The 20726-nt window shown below is 40.3% G+C and overlaps 1 protein-coding gene and 1 long non-coding RNA gene across 32 annotated transcripts in view; one reads left to right on the top strand and one right to left on the bottom strand.

Annotated features, from left to right (window-relative positions):
- MEF2C (myocyte enhancer factor 2C) overlaps nucleotides 1-20726 on the top strand; it is a 229420-nt gene that overhangs the window by 200841 nt on the left and 7853 nt on the right. For 22 of the 31 annotated variants that reach the window (XM_072992555.2, XM_020783761.3, XM_072992554.2 and 19 more), the window contains 4 exons: nucleotides 5491-5663; nucleotides 11263-11286; nucleotides 12429-12558; nucleotides 14699-14834. In XM_072992555.2, coding sequence (XP_072848656.1) covers nucleotides 5491-5663; nucleotides 11263-11286; nucleotides 12429-12558; nucleotides 14699-14834 — 463 coding nt within the window. The remainder of the gene's footprint in view (nucleotides 1-5490; nucleotides 5664-11262; nucleotides 11287-12428; nucleotides 12559-14698; nucleotides 14835-20726) is intronic. The other 9 variants (XM_078386380.1, XM_072992567.2, XM_072992570.2 and 6 more) reach the window with 1 other exon arrangement.
- On the bottom strand, nucleotides 1033-5491 carry LOC140704944 (uncharacterized). Its single transcript, XR_012084474.2, has 2 exons — nucleotides 1274-5491; nucleotides 1033-1236 (listed from the first exon to the last, which is right to left on the bottom strand). It is a non-coding gene; the product is annotated as an uncharacterized LOC140704944 (long non-coding RNA).

Genomic DNA, 20726 nt, shown 5'->3' on the forward strand with positions numbered 1-20726 from the left:
AATGTCATCACGTTTCAAAATATTTTACATTAGTAGGTAAATACATAAAGAGTTACATGATTGGTGTTTTTAAGTGGCAGAGCACCTAAATAATGTGGAAGCTGTGTTAAGTTTTTGTGTTAAATATATTGCTTTGAGTTGATGTAAATCGTTTAAAGAAAAGAATCTGCCTTCCCCCCCCCCCTCGTTCCACACCACATGTTTCTCTTCTTTAAAAGAACAACCAGAAACCCGTAGACCGCAGTATCCTAACTATAGGATATAGGCAGACTTGCAGACAGACGCAAATATACACTTCTGTGGGGTTTTTTTTTACATTGTGTACAAGTCCACATGTTTGCATACATGTATGTAAGAACATATTCATGCATTACATGAATTCATGTGTTGATCATATCTGTGTGCTGAATAACTCTCTGATAGGTTGTATTATATATGTACCGTTAGGAGGTTTTAATTTCCCATAACAAAACTACCCCATTATGCAAATCCATAGTAGATAAAGCTTTACTTCATTTCTTCTTCATAGCATTTGTCTAAACTCCTGAAGTGTTCTTTTAATTTTCCCTTTAAAATGTCCCACCAATAATTGTAGGTTTTTTATTGTTGATTGAACTACAGAAATTTAGCATATCTTGGGTGCTGGTGTATTTGTGCCATTTGTTCATTGGCTTCCCTTTTGGTTTCCATTTGGCTGCCATAAGAACAATAAGATCTCATCTAGCAGAGTGCTTCTTCTGTTCTTTTATTCATTTGTTATATTTTCCTTCCTTCCTTCCTTTATTTTTTTCCCTTTTGTTTCTAGTCCCATCTTATCAATAACGAAGACCAGAAATTTAGAATAGCTCTCCCTGCCGACTTTGTCCAGTAAAGAACATATGGGAAACTGGGAACACAATCCAGCAGAGTATTTATTGTCACAAACTACACTGAAATAGCATGTGAATGCAATTCCCTACCATAATGTGCAATCCGTTTTATACAGTGAAAGAAATTGTTGGACCGCTATACTCCTTTATTTTTTTTTAAAAAAAGTATTTCCTAAGGAGTATTGGTACAGTTTACAGTCATTGTTCTTGGACTACAGGTTTATGGTGTAGGCCTAAGAGCATTAATTAGTAGTGTGATCCTATAGATACTTGTTTGGACTGTAGTTTTGAAGAGAGCTTGCTCCATATGATCATAGGCTTAGAATATGCATTAATTTACTATGAAAAAAATAAAATAAAAAGAAGCCTATCCTACTTCATTTTGCTTTATATTTTCTTCTTACCTCTGTGTTTGTGAGTACATGAATGTAAGGTAAAGGTAAAGGTTCCCCTTGACAATTTTTGTCCAGTCGTGTTCGACTCTAGGGGGCGGTGCTCATCCCCGTTTCCAAGCCGTAGAGCCAGCGTTTCGTCCGAAGACGATCTTCCGTGGTCACATGGCCACTGCGACTTAGACATGGAACGCTGTTACCTTCCCACCGATGTGGTCCCTATTGATCTACTCACATTTGCATGCTTTCGAACCGCTAGGTTGGCGGGAGCTGGAGCAAGCGACGGGCGCTCACTCTGTCGCGTGGATTCGATCGTACGACTGCTTGGTCTTCTGACCCTGCAGCACAGGCTTCTGTGGTTTAGCCCGCAGCGCCCTTCAGCATGTGTTGCTGATTTGATGTTACTATCAAGTGTCTACTATCAAGAGTCAGGTGGATACACAATTGGCTACAGAATCATACTCAGAGGGTGATGATTAATGGGTCCTTCTCTAACTGGGAGGAGGTGACTAGTGGGGTACCCCAAAGCTCAGTCCTGGGCCCGGTGCTCTTCAATATTTTTATTAATGACCTGGGATGAGGGAGTGCAGGGAATGCTTGTCAGATTTGCAGATGATACCAAATTGTGCGGAATGGCTGATACCCTAGAAGACAGAAACAAAATTCAAAATGATCTTGATAGGATGGAGGACTGGGTCAAAAACAACAGAATGAAATTCAACAGGGATAAGTGCAAAGTACTGCATCTCGGAAAAAGAAACCAATTGCACCGTTACAAGATGGGGGATACCTGGCTCAGCAAAACTATGAGTGAGAAGGATCTTGGAATTGTCGTAGATCACAAGCTAAATATGAGCCAAAAGTGTGATGTCGCTACAAAAAAAGCAAATGCTATTTTAGGTTGCATTAATAGAAGTATAGTTTTGATATCCCATGAGGTGTTAGTCCCCCTCTGTTCAGCACTGATTAGGCCTCACCTTGAGTATTATGTCCAATTCTGGACACCACACTTCAAGAAGGATGCTAACAAATTGGAACAAGTTCAGAGGAGGGTGACAAGGATGATCAGGGTGCTGAAAGCCAAGCCTTATGAGTAAAAGCTGAAAGAATTGGGCATGTTTAGTCTTGAGAAAAGAAGACTGAGGGGTGCTACGATAGCACTTTTCAAATATTTGAAAGGCTGTCATACGGAGGAGGGGCAAGATCTGTTGTCAATCATCTCCGAGTACAGGACACACAACAATGGGCTCAAGCTAAAGGAAGCCAGATTTCAGTTGAATATCAGGAAAAAACATCCTAACTGTTAGAGCAGTACGACAGTGGATGCAGTTACCTTGGGAGTTGGTGACTGCTCCAACGCTGAACGCATTCAAGAAAAACTCAATCACCTGGCAGATATACTTTGATTGCATTCCTGCATTGAGCAGAGGGTTGGACTTGATGGCCTTGTAGGCCCCTTTGAACTTCACTTTTCTATGATTCTATGGTAGTCTTTCAACTAACATGTAGTAAATAATTCTATTGGTATCACATTATCTGAAAGTCCACAAGGATTCTCTGTATCACACAGTGATTAAAGGGTAGCCTTGAAATTATGCCATTAGATGTGAGGCTTCCAGCTATCAACCACCTAGACAGGAGCACAGCAGGAGCCTTTTAGTTATAGCAGTTCTCTAGAGGAGAGTGAAATGTGAAGTAGGTCCCAAACAAAAGATTTGGAAAGCTACTTCTCTAGTAAACATGTTCCTTCCTTCCTTCCTTCACTTTTCTTTTCTTTTTCCCTGAGCACCACTCCTGGGCAAAGAGGATGCATCTCTTTTGGTGCTCAGAGAGTCTGCTGCTAATTGCAGTGCTGTGCCAGCATTTATCATTGTTATTACTGCAGTTGCACAAGAGAAGGACTGCTTCTGAAAGCACCAAATTAGCACAATGTGGAGATGTTTGAATGTCAGGTCGTGAAGCTTCCTAAAAGCAAAAGACAGCCAAGAAGAGATGGCTCCTCCTGCTGAAATCAGCATTCAGGATCAGGCTCTGAAGGTGGAGGAGGGGACTGAGAGAAGGGGAGAAGCATTGAAGAGGCTTGCTCGTCCTCCTCCTGTCCCGTTCCCCCACCCCCACCCTGCTTTCTCCTTCTTTCTTTCTTTTCTGGAAATTATAGCCTTGCTGCACTTTCCTTTGTTTCAAAACAAAAAAGCCTGAAGTGGAAAAAAGTGAGTCAGGGTAGGCAGAATCCTCTTATATTTGCCCATGAAAACCGCCCAATCCGACAGGGTTTTCTTTGTTCTTTCTCCCTCTTTTCCCTACCCCCACCTCTCCCCAATATTGTCTGAGGTTAGTTTCTTTCTTCTAAGGAATAACCAGAAGCCTGTGTTGAGTTAATTGTTCAATACTGTGCACAAGCAGGCAAAATCCAGTCATCTGCTTGTCTCAGGTGAATAACATTTTTCCTAAGGTCAACCAAGTGACTAGCAGGATTCACCAAAAATTAAACAGCAAACAGGGACATTGTTGTTACCTGCATCTCACCCTTTCTGTAGGGTGCTCTCTACAGTGCTTACTCCATTTCCTCTTTTCCCTTCCTATTCGTGACAATCCTGTGAGGTAGATCTTAGCTCAGAGAGCAACTCACCCAAATTTGGCAAGTGAGGTTCATGGCTGAGTAGGGATTTGAATCCAGGTTTCCTTGATCCAGTGGGGTAATAAATAACTGCTAAATGCTGTTGTGGCAAAACCTGGACATAAAACCATTTGAGCTGCTAAGGAACATATAAAGAGACCTGCTGGATCGGACTGAAAGCTTGTACACACACCTCCACTATCAAAGACAGTGTTGTTCTTATGCTCATCAAGTGGCTTCTCACTTATATAGGGTTTTTAAGGTACGTGAGCTATTGAAGTAGTTTACTGTTGCCACCCCTCTGTGAGTGGTCATAGACAAGCAGAAATTTGAACCTAGTTCTCGCAAGTTTTACTCTAACATCATCAGAGGAATGCTATTGCACTCAGATCCTGCTTTTGGGTTTCAGGTTCTCTCCTACGGGAACTGAAAGTTGGACTACTTAAGCCCTGTTGAGACACTCAATTTAGGGAATACTCACAATGCATTCATGTGGAGCACCATACTCTTACACACACACACACACACACACACACACACACACACACACACACACACACACACACACACACGTTGTCACCTCTGTCATTGAGTGTGTGGAGGGCAATGAGTCTGAACAAGAGAGTCTTCCCTATCCATGGGGACTCTCTACATTAATTGGAAACCTGGTTGACTGGAGGTTCTCCAAAGTGAGGTTAAGGACCTTCTTGCAGGGGTAGCAGTGTACTGAGACAGACACCTTACTTTGTGTAGTGGAAGGATTGGCCCTATGGATGGTGGAAGAAAACCTCCTTGTGTGTTACACCCAGATTCTCATATCTGACTACTTAAATAAACTTGGGTTAGGGATGCATACTGAGGTAGTTGGTGATATAAGATTAAGGTTGGTACAAAGGAGAGAGAGAGAGAAAGATATTAAGGCTTCTGCAAGTAAATTTTTTTTAAAGGATTCTTAAGAGTTCTAGACTTGGGGAATGGGGATTAAAATGTGAAAGGGTTTTCATAGGACAAAAGTGTTGCATAATGAGGCAAAAAGAGAGAGAAATACCTCCATTTTCACATACACACAAATGGGAGCAGAACTGTCAGTGGCTGAAGAAAGAGATCTTGGGGTTGTAACAGACAGCTTGATGAAAATATTGACCCAGTGTGCTGTAGTTGCTATGAAAAAAAAAACAAATTCCATGTTGGGCATAGCTTTTAAAAGCACTGAAAATAAAGCTGTGTCTGATAGGTTGTTTGTGCTGTTGCTGGGGAAGGTGGAGGGTGTGGTGACACTCCGGTCCTCTCTGTGGGCTTCCCAGAAGCAACTAACTGAACACTGTGTGAACAGAAGAGAGGCCTTTGTTCTGTTATGATCTTGCATTCTCATGTCCTACATCTCTACCTTTAATGGGATAAAAATGATGCACCCAACCCACACTGCTTTGTAGGAGAGCAGCCTTGTTTTCCAGGGCCTTCAGAACAGTTGGATTGTACACGTTGTGGGTAGTGAAAATGAAGGAAGAAAGATCTTTTATTCAAGCTGTGTTGGATTAATTACATTCAGGTGTTCAGCTGTGTGCCTATCTGTTCTTCATGTTTGTTTTACTCTCTTGGCAAAATTCAACAGGGAATGGCTACGGCAACCCCCGAAACTCACCAGGTCTGCTGGTCTCGCCTGGCAACTTGAACAAGAATATGCAAGCAAAATCTCCTCCTCCCATGAACCTGGGAATGAACAACCGTAAACCAGATCTGCGTGTACTGATTCCACCAGGCAGCAAGAACGCAATGCCCTCTGTGGTAATGCATCTTTCTCTTTTCCCTTCAAAATAACTAATATTCTGCTAGATGCTAAGACCATAAATGACTGAATGCAGGGGATAGCTGAGTTTTAACATTGGGAGCTGTTCTGGCTCAAGAAGAGTTGTCAAGGCCTCCTCATGTGTAAATGGATAGGGAACCAGAGCCAAAAATGTCTTTAATTAAAATGTAAATACTACAATATAAAAAGTCAGGACCAGCTTAAGATTTAGGTTGTTTCATAATCCAATTAATAATTATCTGTCTCTAAACACATGCAAAATCAGAGTCTCTATGTGCAAAATTGGATGGGGTTGTTTTTTTAAAAAAATATTCTTCTAAATCATGGTGATATTTCCAAATTACTTTGGTTATCTTTTGAAAAAATGTGCCCCACCCTTATCCCACTTGCTTGCTAGCTCTGTTTCTCTTCCTTTGTGTGTATGTATTTCCCCCCAGCCTCTTTCTCCCCACCGTTTTCTTCTTTATCCTTCTGGCCACTTTTAGCTGAGAGAAGGCAAATCATTGGCTTGCATGTGTTTTATAACTTCCTGTAACTCCTTTGAGCCCCTGCTAACCAGTGGCCAGTAGGGTCAGAGGGCAGTTGTAAGAAGTGTTATCATGGAGGGCACCAGACTGCAAAGTGCTTGCTTGTACAGCAGCTGATCAAGTACCATTGTGAAATCCACACATTCCACAGATAAAATAAAGAAAAGGAAATATGTCTCCTTAATGTGGTTAACTGGGAGTCATAACATCAGGCTATTGGAATGATGAGACAAAGCCTGAAGGGGGAAGAAGACTCTTTTCCAGGCTCAGAATAATGAAGCACTGCCCATGTTTCTGCTGCAAACCACTGTTAGATCTTGGCCTGTACTCCAGATGTGCAAGGCAAGGGCAAACTATAGTTCTTTTATTTACTAAACCTTATTCAGGTGTTCTGTAAGCTAGCCCTGCCTCCTCCATCCATCCATCCATCCATTTTGTTTATTTATTTATATGCTGTTCTTCTGTCCAAAGGCACCTCACGTTCAACATTCAACAGTAAGATTGAAGAGTAGGTTTTGTATGTTTGCACGTTGTAAGTGTGTAGAATCTATAGACAACCAAAACAACAACAACAACCCAGGTTTCTGTCTTAGGTAGAGAATCTAGCATAGATGCAACAGCTTTTAACAATGGAGAAGGCATGGCTTGTGCACTCACCTCTTCACATGTACTGTAGAGTACACATGATTACAGAACACTTGTGTGGAACTTTCCATCAGTGATCTTGTTTTCCTCCTCTTTTCTATATCCTCAGAACAGCCCTGTAAGGTAGGATATGCAGAGTGAGACAGAGTGACCATCCCAAGATGAGTCAGAATGAATGGAGTCAGATTACTCAATGATCCACAAGATCCTACAACCCTAAGCGGGCACAGTTGAGCAAAAATAGTTCCCAACACCTTTGCTCAATGCATACAAGATTAATAATAAAATAATAATAATCTCAGACCTGGAGTACTGAAAGGGACCCTGTGGATCATTGAGTTCAGCCTCTGGCAAGGAGGCATGATGGAAGACTGAATTCCCAACCTCTGGTTCCGCAGCCAGATATCTGAACTGTCCAGATAGTATCAGTTCATTTCCTAGTGGCCATCCTTCCCACTCTCAGCATCAGCCTTTCCCTTCCATGTTACATGAAATATCAGCCTGCTGCTCAGAGAAAGGAGATGTGTGTTGCTCTGTGAGCATGATTCCATGCCAGAGCTGCAATCTTATATACACTGGCTGAAGTCCTGTTGCTTGGCATAGGAAGCTGCAGTTGGGTATGCCATTGAATTAATGAAATTTACAGAGAAATTGGCTCACCAAATCCCCACTGATTCAATGGGCCGACTCTACTTATTACCTAAGCAGCAAGATTTCAGTCACTATGTTGGGAATCAGCCCAAAATCCCTTTTAAAAATTATAATGCTATGTATGAAGAAAGTCTCTACTGTATTTGGATTATAAATCCAAGAATGTTTCAGCCAGCACAGCCACTGACCATGCTGGTGAAATTACTGCAGAAATTGTAGTTTTAAAAAAAGTAATTTTTCCCAACTCAGCCTCATGGATCATAATCTAGTAATATCAAAACAAATCATTGGTTTAGAGCTAGGGTCAATGTTCAAGCAGTCTCTTTTCAAAAGCTATTTTTATTTTGGTTGTTATGGGTTTTTCGGGCTCTTTGGCTGTGTTCTGAAGGTTGCTCTTCCTAAGGTTTCGCCAGTCTCTGTGGCCGGCATCTTCAGAGGACAGGAGTAAGCACTCTATACTCTGCTACTCCTGTCCTCTGATGATGCCGGCCACAGAGACTGGCAAAACCTTAGGAAGAACAGCCTTCAGAACACGACCAAAGATTCCGAAAAACCCACAACAACCATTAGATCCTGGCCGTGAAAGCCTTCACAAATACATATTTTTATTTTCATGTGTACTACATTAAGTTTCATTTACAGCTCCAAAAGGTAGGCCTTCTCTGTGATTTGATAGTTATCTTTATAGAAGAAGTCAGCCTCTCCCCAGAGATTTGGTTTAACACTATAGAACTGCAAAAGTCTCTGAGAAATAAAAGAAAAGCTTTAAATTTGCCACTTTTGAACCATGGATCATACATTACAATAGAAACAGCATTTTTTTTCTCAATTGAAGCTCTTTTTTTAAAAAGTGTTAATTTGGTATCACGAGCTTATGTTAACATACTTAAACAGAGTTAAGATACTATCGAGCCATCAGAAGTGCATGAGACATGATCATGGCTCCTTCCCCCATGAAAGCGTTATGGAAGGTAAATTTTTCATAAGAAATGTGCTGTTTAAAAGTACAATTGATTTAAAAAGATCCTGAGGGCAAGTGTAAGTGACTCTGAGATTACTTCTCTCTGTTGTGTAAAATGGCAAGCAATTTAAACAGTTCCATGTTAGCTGCTTGTATGATGCATTATAAATCAACTTAGATTCTCAGACTGAAACCTCATCAATGAAATATTTCCTTTCCAGAGCAATGAAATAAATACAATGCTTGCACGTGACTGCTCCCCAGGAAGCTAAAGGTGCAATCCTAACTAGCCCGTACAGATGAGAGCCAGTTTAACTGTCTCTAGGCCAGCTGAAGCTGTGCTGAATCCAGACTCTTCACAAACTAAGAATGCACAAATTACAAAGAAATACCTCACATGGGTCTAAATTTGTGCTGGCATAATGGCTGCTTCCTTAGGATGGAGGAGGTTGGGATCTGGCTTAACTCATCCCACATCCCCACTCCTACTCTACCCATTATTTTATTCTTCTACTGACTGATCTTAGCCAGCGCAGCAGTTGAGTAGGGAGATTGTTCTGCTAGCACACCTCTGTGATTACCCCAAAGAAAGAGGCTGTGCCAGCCCAACATACTGCTCTGGCTTTGAAACTCACTGCAGCTGAATAATTGTTGAGATAGAATAGTATTGAAGGAGATTAACACTATGTTTTCATGAGACAATTCATTTAAAGAATCTAAAAATTCATAATAACTCAGCAAAAGATATTCTAACTAAATCCATTCTTCCTGGGGTTCTTCCATGGACATTCCCAGATGGCTGCATCACTTCTCCATGATATCACCATTTGGTGGTTTCCTTGCTTTTTCTAAACTGCCCTCCCCCCCAGTTGTAATGCTTGTCCTAAGGCTTATATCCTGAAATAGGAGTTTTAAACTAAAATATCCTGATAACTTTTGGTCTCAGCCTTATGCCTTTCTCTCTCTGTGTGTGTTGTGGGACTGTGAACCTCAAGAACATATCTGAGGTTGAATTCTGCCTTTGGGCAGAGAGAGGTTCACCATCTTTGGAATATGAAAAACCCAGGCAGTGCTTTACAGTCTTTGTAACCATGAAGAATGAAGTCATGATGGGGAGACAAAAATCCAGGCTGAAAACTAGTTAGATATGCACTTTTGTTCAAAAACAAACAAGCCTGGAAACTTCTTTTTAAAGAAGATTGAATATAATGGCTTGCTAAAGCATCCATAACTGAGCAGTGGGAGGATGCGGCCCTGGGACCCACAAGCACATCCTACACTGCTTAGTTATGGATCGTTTCACCATGCTATTCTATCCATTTTCCCTTACAAGCAACTGTCCAAGTACAGACCATTTATCCAGAGGAGCTTTAATGATCAGAGTTGAGAGAAAGAGTCAGCCAGCCCTACCATGATTTGAAATAAAATTATGCCTTCATGTATAGGGGAGCCACAGACTTTAAGGTCTGGTGCCTGAACCTCTCCCTGAGAGTCCTACAGAACTTTATAAACCTCCAGGAAAAATCAGAAGCACTGCTTCATCACAGCTGGAACCAAAAGGATTAAGTCCAGTATGACCGAGAGGAATATTTTGCACCATGTACAACTTACTCCCTCCTTCTGAATATCCTTTAACTTCTTTGTCCCATGCAAGACAGATAAACTGAATGCCTGAGAAATCATTACTTTTTTTCTTTTTATGGAAGAAGCACATGCAAGCGTATATGTATCTGTTATATTGGTTTTATCTCTTGACTTATTTGTTGAATATCCAAAAAAAAACTATAAGAACTTAATACAGTGTTTTAGGAATATAATTAGGAAAACATAATGAACTAAATGGAAAATATAAGTAATTACTCTAAAAATTGTCTAATAAAAATTAATCTGGTGTTTAAGAATGGAATAATAAGACTGTAAATAAAGTGTTACAAATACTTAATATTAAAAAATATGAAGGCATACTCCCTAAGTTATAAAAAATTAACTGTCAGTTTAGACATATCTCTGTAAATATCTTAACAGACAATATAAACAAAAGATTAGAGCATAAGGAATTATAAAATCATATCAGCATGTAGTAAAAAAAAACCCCTCCTCCCAGCAGTCTTTTCCCCTCTAACAGTGCTTTCCTGGCAGCCTTTGCTCCTTACTATGACTTTACTCCTTACCCTGGTCATTAGTTATACCTTTATCATCCCTTCACCAGTTTTTAACAACCCTTTTTGCTGGACCTGCAGATCCAGAGACTTTGTGTGCCAACAGACATTTTGTAATAGGAATTTCTATTGTCCCTGCATCTTCTGTAACTATGAGGGCTTGTAACTTAGAATCTGGCAGGCTGCCATTATGATGATAAATTTCATTGTTGTGATTAAAATTTTAGGGCCTGGATAAATAAAGGCCTATAACATAAAGGATCTGGTACAACAAGGTATTGTAAAACCAGAATACTGTAGCTACAGAAGGTGCAAGTTATAGGAGCTGAAGATGCCATATCCGGCCATATTAACACACTGCAACATAAATACATTCAACAGTCAACCATAAAGAAATTATTTTGCAATGTTATTGTATAATGACCTCGCTCTCAGGCCTGGCTGGAGAGCTGGCTGATTGTTTTGCAGCAACTCTTAATAAACTGTTCAAACCTCATTTTTAAAGTACAGTACAACTTACATTTCCAAGATTGAATTTCCTACATCACCCTTAATTATTTTAGTACAAAATATCACATCTTGACAAAGTTATCTGCTTTTGCTAATCATTCATCCTCCTTTCTCATGCTGTCAGTCTGAGGATGTTGATCTGCTTTTGGTAAGTGAGAATGATGCTTCTTTTAGCCATGAACAAACAATTCATTCGACTTGATCTGACTGAGCTCTAGCAGATGAAATAGCAAAAGCTTTTTCACCAAAAAAAAGTTTTCTGAAATAAAAACAAATGCCATACATCTTCCCAGCACTTCCTGCCATTCGAGGACTGGAAAATGTTCAGAGTATATTTCTAAATCCTTTTCTTAATTAAAAGGAATATTGTTATTTTTAGTATTATTGTACTGATTTCATCTTATAATTTCCTCAGCTGTCTTGTATTTACACTAAATTATTTGTACATTTTAATATCCCATCTGAGTCTTTGCATGTTAGAATCCAATACCAGGAAAATGTAGGAAATGTTTGATCTCTCTCTCTCTCTCTTTCTCTCACTCACTCACTCACACACACACACACACACACACACAAACTATCCTTCAAATACAGTAATGTACTGTACTGTATTGCACTTTTGAAAATGAAGTAACCACAGCACCATCTTCTGGTGGAACTTGAATGTGCAACTTTGCATGTTCATTGTCCACCTTGGTTATCTTAAATATAAGCACCTGATCATCTTAAGGAGATCTGCATGTGTAGGCATGTTTCTGTGTGACTTTTTGGATTGTGAACTGTGGACCTCAGTTGGACACACACCTGTGTGTAGATGCATTGCATTGCTTTCAGTGGGGAAGGGCACATAGCATTCATTAGAATATGGCACAACTGATCATATTCGCATACGTTCAACTGAACTAGAACAGAGGGGAAATCTTTTTAATTGCATTTTACAGCAAAATAGAAAACTGAACAATAGAAGTTAAATACTGTTAAGTTATCTTCATAGCCTGTTTGTTAGCAGTGTATGTTGGGGGCAGAAAGGGGGAAGAAATTGTATATGTTACTAGTTTGGTTACCTAGGAGATTCTGATGTAACGTGTTACCATGGTGACAACTGGTCTCCTGAAAGATTGTAAATCATGGGACTGCCAGAATTCCTGACAGTGACATGATAAGTGATGATTTTTTAGTATTTGTGTATTGTTATGTATCATACAAACTAACCCCCAACCCCTAAATGTAGTTTTATTTCAACTGCTTTCTATCTCGCCATTAATCTGTTTATTTTACTTACTTTAAAAGAATCAGAGGATAAATAACTCTCAATCTGCTCAGTCATTGGCTACCCCAGTGGTTTCCGTGGCAACTCCTACTTTGCCAGGGCAAGGGATGGGAGGATACCCATCAGCCATTTCAACAACATATGGTACCGGTAAGTCTCAATATAAGATATAAGCTGTGTAAATTGCAGTGGGGAAAAAGCCAGACATTGACACATAACAATAGCTCAGTGATACTGAAATATCTTGTTCTATGCCTGCTACTACTTTTCTGAGACTGATTCGGGCAGAAAATGCAGTCTGTGCAGATTTGGCACGAGAAATAAATGAATACATAATTTGTAATCTGAAGCATAGGAAGAACTGTGTTTTCATTGTGCATCGTAGTGAGAAATTACTTTAAGTGGCTGAAGAATCACTAAATGCACTCTTGAGACTTAAGGAGCCACTTGTGTTTTCAGTATCAGAATTTGCTCAGCAGGGTGCTTAGTTTTGTAAGCGTTTGTAATTAATTGGTGCCCAACGCTACACACTTGCAGTAACAAACCCAGTGTTAGAAGCTTTTTCCTGACAAGTCAGTAGCCCAGTTCAGACATACAGTAAAAAAGTTAATTTTACCCCATGAGCAGAAGGGGTAGGCTAGCTTCACTGTCTCTATCCTAGTTTTCATGCTAAATCTGAACAATGCCTAACTGTGGGAGCTCTCCATACAGTCAGAAAACCTGAAAAATCAGTTTTCCAGATACTGTGAAGATGACTGGCCCGTGAAGACTGCTTTCCATTTCAGAATTTGCTCTCCATCTGTGAAAGAGGGCAGGTTGTGGTCAGTCAGCTGGTTAGTTGATATGACCTGCCTCCTTTGTTCAGTTTAAGATTAACCTTTTTTTACTCAACTCCTATATAACGCTAGTGCTGCTATGGTGAATCAGAGCTACCAGTTCCTCCTCATACCTGTTCTGTGCACGCCTACACTGTATTGTTTTGCCCATTGGTAAAGTGCAGGAGGAAACATTACTGGTGTTGATACATGGCATGTCACACTTTTGAAATGGGACCCATTTGTTGACTTGTCTGTCAAAGACAGGCTGAGTCACAGATGGCTGCACTGAAATCAAGATCTCGAAAGACCACTCTTCTGCTCCAAGCTTTCAAGTGCTGGATAAACTGGAGCTGTAAATCCAAGATTAAGCTCTTGAATCAGACCAATCTGGAGCAGCTGATTTTGGGGGCCCAGCTCCCTTCTGCATTACAGGCCTGTGTATGCAAGGTCTCTGGGCTGAGATACTACTCTGAAACCCAGAGTTCCCACTGCAGGAGTCCCAGAAGCTTGGACGGTGCCATTATTCTCACTCAGTCTTTTTTATTTATTTGTATTACATGTTATGCTGCCTCTCTCTCCCAAAGTAGCACAGTGCGGCATACATGGTCCTCTTCCCCTTTTTATCTGTACAGCAACCCAGTGAGGGAGGTTAGGCCCAGCTGTTGTAACTTGGAATCTACTGGGAAATTTTGAGGTGATTAGCACTAGATTTCCTAGTTCAACAATAAAATCAACCAAAGAAAGAAAGAAACGTTTCTGCTTCAGTTTCTTCTAAATTGGCTGCTGACCTGAAAAAAGTTTGGTGGAAAACCAGGACTATTGTGTGAAATCTACACAAAAACTGTTTGAACTCAGTTCTGATACAGAAAACAAATTATTGGTCTGAGCTCTCCATTACTTTGTATTTAGTCATTGGTTGGCAGAACTGGAGGCTGTAGTATTTTTTTTAAAAACAACCTCTAAATCCCAGGAGTTGGAAGCCTGCTTCATAGTAATTTTCACCAAAGCCCTGCATATTTGGAGCCATTCTCAATAAGATCTTTAAAGAGATTGGAATGTGGGTCCCAGTTTCAAAAGATACCTGGATGTGATGATGACACAGTTTTGCAGAGAACACTTAGAAGTTTCATGAGCTGAATATTGTTCAGGAACCAGAGAATCTTATTCACGAGATAACAAACTAAACTGGGATGGAGGAATCCACTATAAATACTGCCAATGCAGTAGAGATGTAACAATTTATCAGCTACTCTAGAAAAAGAGTAAGGCTGCTGTCCTAAATCCATTTGTTAGTCCCAACTACAGTAGACCCACTGAATCAATGACTCTTTAGTAAGTCAATACATAAGTCCCATTGGTCCATGTATTTTCTCTAGCTGAGAATAACCATTGGATGGAGGTTCATATTTGTAATTGGTTTGCTGTTTTCTCCTTAATTTTTAAGTGGTTGTTTCTTCTGTATTTGCATGCAGAATACTCACTAAGTAGCGCCGATTTGTCATCGCTCTCTGGGTTTAACACAGCCAGTGCTCTCCACCTGGGCTCAGTAACTGGCTGGCAACAACAACATCTACATAACATGCCACCATCTGCCCTCAGTCAGCTGGGGTGAGTAATAACACCACTAAATTTTGTATGACATTGGTTGTTACATCAGTGGGTAAACTGCGTGAGACAGTAACTACCATCTGCTAAACCAATCCTGTGTCTGAACTGATCTAACAGCAGACTTCCATCAATGGTAAATTCAGAATGTGGAAGATGGCGTTTTGAACTACAACTCCCAGAATCCTCCCAGGCCATTGTGGCTTGGGGGAATTCTGGTAACTACAGTTGAAAAAATATAACTTTCCCTGAACTCTGCAGAAAATAACAAAATGTCACCCAGCAAGTATTAGTAAATTAGTTCCTTGTTTTCACATAGCCGCAGCAATTCTGGCAGTCTGTATTAAAGAGAGGACAGAGGCACTACATCCTCGGCAAAACAGGAGAATTGTGGGACAAAAGAAGCTTTGTCCCCAAAAGAAGCTCAGCTGAGGTGACAATCTCCAGTTCCTTTTCATATCTCAGCTGTGATGAATAAAACCATTCTGGTCATCATGTATCAGAGGAAATATTCCCCTTCTTTGAATGGCAGGCTTAATATGAAATAAATGGCAAGCATATAGGATGTCAGTGACAGGTACCTCATACATTTGGGATCACGAAGCCTTGCACACTCCAGATGTTTTGGCCTACAGTTCCCATCCGCACCACCAATCATCACCAAGGACATGGGGCCATGGAACTTGTAACCAACATATCTCAAGGCCCCAAGTTTCCCACTCTAGTACTCATTCATTCATACCTGCATACATACATGCATATGGATTTCTGTCAGGGAGGAGGGAGCTGTGTAGTCCAGATACCCAGCAGTGGAAGGCCTGTTTGACAGCCACTGGTTCTTGGGCATTTGTTTGTTGGGGGTGAGCTTGAAATAGTCTGTCTGAACTGAATTGCTGTGGGTGGGAGCAACAGGCAGCACCTGACCTCAAGGAACTCAATCTAATCTTGTCCTACTCATAACTATTGGACTCAGATCATTCAGGTCATGGGCCTTTTGCCAGTACAGGTAGACACTGTGGTTTACTCTGCTGAGGAAGGCTTCCTTCCTTCATCCTTTCTCCTTCTCCATTTGGAACAAGAGAGTGGAGGAGATGCAGAAAGGAAAATGCTCCTGCCTAAGAATCGAAGCAGATTTTGGAATATTTCGCAGTATAATTAGCTTCTGTGATTTTATGACAAATGGGCAGGAATGTCCAGTTGAAGAGAGGTGTGCAGCTCAGGGGAAAGATTGTAGCTCAATATTAGAGTGCCTATCATGCCTACTGAAGGTTCTGGTTCAGTCCATGGCATCTTCAGGATTAAAAATTTGACAGCAGCTAGTATAAAAGAACCGTGCTTGCAATCCTGAAATAGTTCTGAAGCTGAGCTGTAAAGAATCTAGTCCATGATAGAGACGTAGGTGTGTTCTTAATCAAAACAAATCATAGATCGAACAGTAAATTCTTTACTTTTACTGAATTTAATTTTAAATTCTTCACTGTTAACCAAAACGTTGGCACCATCCAGCTTCAACACTTTACTAAACTGGTTTGCTTATATATGTCTATTCAATATTGCTGAGCAGCTAACATTCTTCAAATGATTAAAATAATTAAATGTAGATTGTTGTACTTCTGATATATCATAAGAAGGAAGGATGATCTGGAAAAGACGGTAATGCTAGGAACAGTAGAAGACACAAGGAAAAGAAAAAGGCTTAACATGAGGTGGAGTGACTTAATAAAAGAAGCTGTCGTCTTTAGTTACCAAGACTTAGGCAGGCAAATGTTAATGGTAGGATCCTTTGGAAGACTTTAATTCATGGATCCACAAGTCAAAAGCACCTTGAGAGTGCGCAACAATAATATCAAGAATTTGACCTAATAGTAATCTGTAACCTACTATGATCCGTATTTGCCTGACAATAATCCATTCAAAACAGACTCGTGTATTATTGGGAAATTCTTGACAAGATAACATATACTGCACATTCAAAAATTTGCCAGAAAATAAATTTAATTTGTGTTTTTCCTTTTAAAGCACATGCTTTCCTGCCCTCTGCTGGCAACTGTGAGAGAGTGCTCCATTGGAAGGAAATACTATAATAATGTGTACCATAACACAATTTTGGTACACTCTTTGAACTGTTAAATTTGCACCAGCCCCACAAAACACAGTGAGAAACGGAGGTGAAGTTTCTTCTTCATATGAACTGAAGTTCTACATAGACAAGTGAACCAAGCCTAAGAAGTTTTTCCCCAGAAATTGTATACATTAATGCTTTATTTCAAAAGGGGGAAAGGCCATTGTATGAAAATTTGAGTGTGTGTTCTGCCTTTTCAGCTGTAGCTGAGCTTGGTTTAAACTCACATTTCACCATTTATTTCAGTGAGAAATGGTTTGTACCCAAAATGTATATTAGTAATCATTATGCTAGTACTATTGAAGCCCTACTAAACATTTTCTGTATCCATACTGGGTGTTTATAAAATTCTTGTGCATCTGTCTTAAGTATCTAAGGAAAAAAAAATCCCAAAGAATAGAAAATGACCATCCTAAGCAAAATTAAAAGAAGCTTTTTTGTGTGTGTTGCATACCATAACAAGACTGATTAAAGAAGCCAGGGTCATCATTTAATTCTGCACCAGGTTATTCTGTTCCAAACATCTTACAAATGAATATAATCAGTTCATTAGTGGAGTAGAAGGGAAACCTCATCTCAAAATGTTGGCATATCAGGCAAAGACAAAAGAAAAATTTAAAAATGAAGAAGACGAAAACATTGTGACACCTTCAAGACTAACTTGATGTGAGCTTTCATGGACAAGTCAATTTCTTCAGACAGGGTCAAGAAGTATATAGCAGTCTTTAAGGTGCCACAACATTTTTGTCTTCTTTGTTGTTTGTTTTTGTTTTGTTTTTGTCTGGTAGCACAGACTGACACAGCTACCTCTTCTAAGACTTCAGAATTTTGGGACAAACTCCCACACTCTAGTCATAAGCAGCTTATCAGAGAAAGGAATGTGTTCACAAGAAAGAATTGGCATGAGTTTTTTTTTCTTTTTTAAAAATAAAATTAGCTTAACACAGTCCTTAACACGTATTAGGCACTAATATTATCACCAAACGAGCCATTTAATTTTCTCATGTACTCGAGAGGTTCAAGAGATGCGAAAGGTCCCCAGTTCATTTGTATGAGTCCTGACTCTCAGCAAATGCCTTTCAGAAACTCAGGTTTCTCTGGAGTAAACAGGCCTCATGAGGCCTGAGGAAGAGGTAAACAACAGTTCTGTACAGGCCAAATTACATAACAGAAGAAATATTTAAGTCTTCATAAAAAAGAAAAAAAGTGAATAAATGCTATAGTGAATTATGGAAGAGCTGGACAACCATTTAATTTTAGTGCACATTGTTGCTGTTAATGAGTAGAAGTGGGAGGTGCACTTAAATAAGAAAGGGGAAACCTAGAATTACCTGAAGTATATTTCGCACCTTCCTATATTGCATCCATGTTTGTTGGAAGTGAATAATTCTAATATTTCTAAACCAGAATGGGCAAAGAGCAGCCTTCCAGGTATTGTTGGACTGCCACTCTCAGCATTCCTCATAGTTGTCTGTGCTGAGTAGAGGTGATCTGAGGGTCAGATTTTGCCCACCTCTGTAGCTCAGTAAGCTAGGTATCAGGCTGCAGAGCGAAAGATTCGGAGTTTGATTCCCCACTGTGCCTCCTGTAAGTAGAGCCAACCTGTGTAGCTTTGGGCAAGCTGCACAGTCCCAGGACTCCCAGAAGAAGAGGTTGGTAAACCACTTGAGGATTCTGTACCTAGAAAATCCTGGGAAGGGCTTCCATAAGTCACAAATGACTTGATAGTGCACAATTATTATTATTATTTTAAAACAAACTCATGACAAATTTGAAGGTAGTTCACAAATTTGTACTATGAAGAAGTATATTAGAATTTTTAGCAGTTTACTCATCATCCGGAATTGTTCTAAAAGCCTTGTGCTTTGTTCTGAGTGCGGGCCAGTCAGAAGTAAAGCACACAAAAGTCCAAAAGAGCAGAGGTAACTTTCGTTTCTCTTCTCAAGGTTCTCCTTGCAATGCCCATCAGGCGAAATTCTGTACTCCTTTTACTTTTCTCATTGTTGGAACTGTAGGGCCACACAGTCGTCTTTTTACTTTAGGAATGTAACAGCACCAATTTTGACAAAATCTGCTGAAAGCAGGGCAGATGAAAGCAATTACTGATTCAGCAGTTTGGTCTCTCTTTGTTGCCTAACAATAGCTCTTCATTATTAAACATTGTGACAATTAGTGATAAAAGCACCACCACATCCTTCCAAGTACAAATGTGTCCCCATGATATAAAGCATCCTTCTGCGTGACAGCAGAATTCTGATAGATATTGGCTGCAGTCCCTCACTCTTGGCTCAGGGTTGAGCCCCACTGTGGTGGTGGAGAAGGATTGAAGTGGAGGGACTGATTAATAAATGGCAGTACAGGGTACAATGTGCTAGTGAAGCTCTGCAGTACATAATAGTTTTCCTTACAATGGAACAGCACAGTCTTAAGTGTGAAAAGGGTGTGGTTGAGCCTGCATGTGTGAGACATGGGGCTGTGCTAGGTAAGATATAGACCCTGTACCATATCTTAATTGTCATAAATGATTTTGTCAAAGAATCTGGCCCCACTCAAATAAACAGTCTACTTTTTCTGAGGGAGACCCTTGTATGTTTATAAACATTTTGTTAATATAACTAAAACTTGCAGTACGGTTGTGAACTAACCACAAACAAACAGAAATAACAATGCTGCTAGTATTTGAAAAATGTAGTAATGCTATTGAGTGTAAATTTTACTACTATAAGGCACAAAAAGAGAATTTAAAAATTGCAGTCTTGTTACGGCAATATGCCCCCTTATTATAACATGATCATTGAATCCTCAGCATCTCCATTGATGAGTTTTCCTGCCCCTTTCCCCTGCCTTTTTACCTCCTAAGGTAAATTTGAATTTCCCACCCTTTTCCCCTGCCTTTTTACCTCCTGAGGTCTCCAAGGGCTTTCCCTCCGACATTGGAGGAAGCCCTTGAAGACCTCTGAAGGCAAAAAGGCAGGGGGAAAGGGCGTGGAATTCGAATTTCCAGCCCTTTTCCCCTGCCTTTTTGCCTTCGGAGGTCCCAAAGGGCTTAATCCGATGTCAGGGGGAAAGCCGTTAGAGACCTCCAAAGGCGCTGATCGCTCCGTTTGCAAAAATTGGCATTGACTTGCGAACAGAGCCTCGACCTCTCAAGGCAAAAAGGCAGGGGAAAGGGGTGGGAAATTTGAATTTTCCACCCTTTTCCCCTGCCTTTTTTCATTCGTAGGCCAAGGCTCCATTCTCAAGTCGATGCCAATTTTTGCGAACAGCTGTTCATAAGTCAAAATGTTCGTAGGTAGGGACGTTCGTAAGTCGAGGTCCCACTGTATTTTGTTTCACATGTGTGTCCAGTGTAAATCAGTTGTTAACATTCTAGAGAGTTGTTCAATTGAAAGCTCGCCCATGTTCATTCCTCAATGAGCATGTGAGGTGTGGGAATCGGATCATGAGAGAATTGGTGGCCTTATCCCCAGGAAGCCAAGCATTCAGTGCTCGTTAGAAGATGTGTCTATCTGCATTACAGATATGTGTCCATAGGGCTACAGCATGTTAATGCACCAGTGAGATTATGACTTATGCAGAGAAACCTTATTTGCTTCCATCTGGTGTGCTTTATCACCCCTTTCCACTAATACTGAGACCTCTGTCCTTGAAATCTTTATGCTGATGCAAAAGCTGTTGCACCAATGGTCCCTCACTTTTGGAGTTCGAACAAGGGTGAGATCCTGTACCAGTAGGCACCGGCTCATTGCTGCTCATTCATGTAACACTAAACC

This window comes from Pogona vitticeps, chromosome 2 (genome assembly GCF_051106095.1).
Source record: "Pogona vitticeps strain Pit_001003342236 chromosome 2, PviZW2.1, whole genome shotgun sequence".
In the NCBI taxonomy this organism is placed as follows: Eukaryota; Metazoa; Chordata; class Lepidosauria; order Squamata; family Agamidae; genus Pogona; species Pogona vitticeps.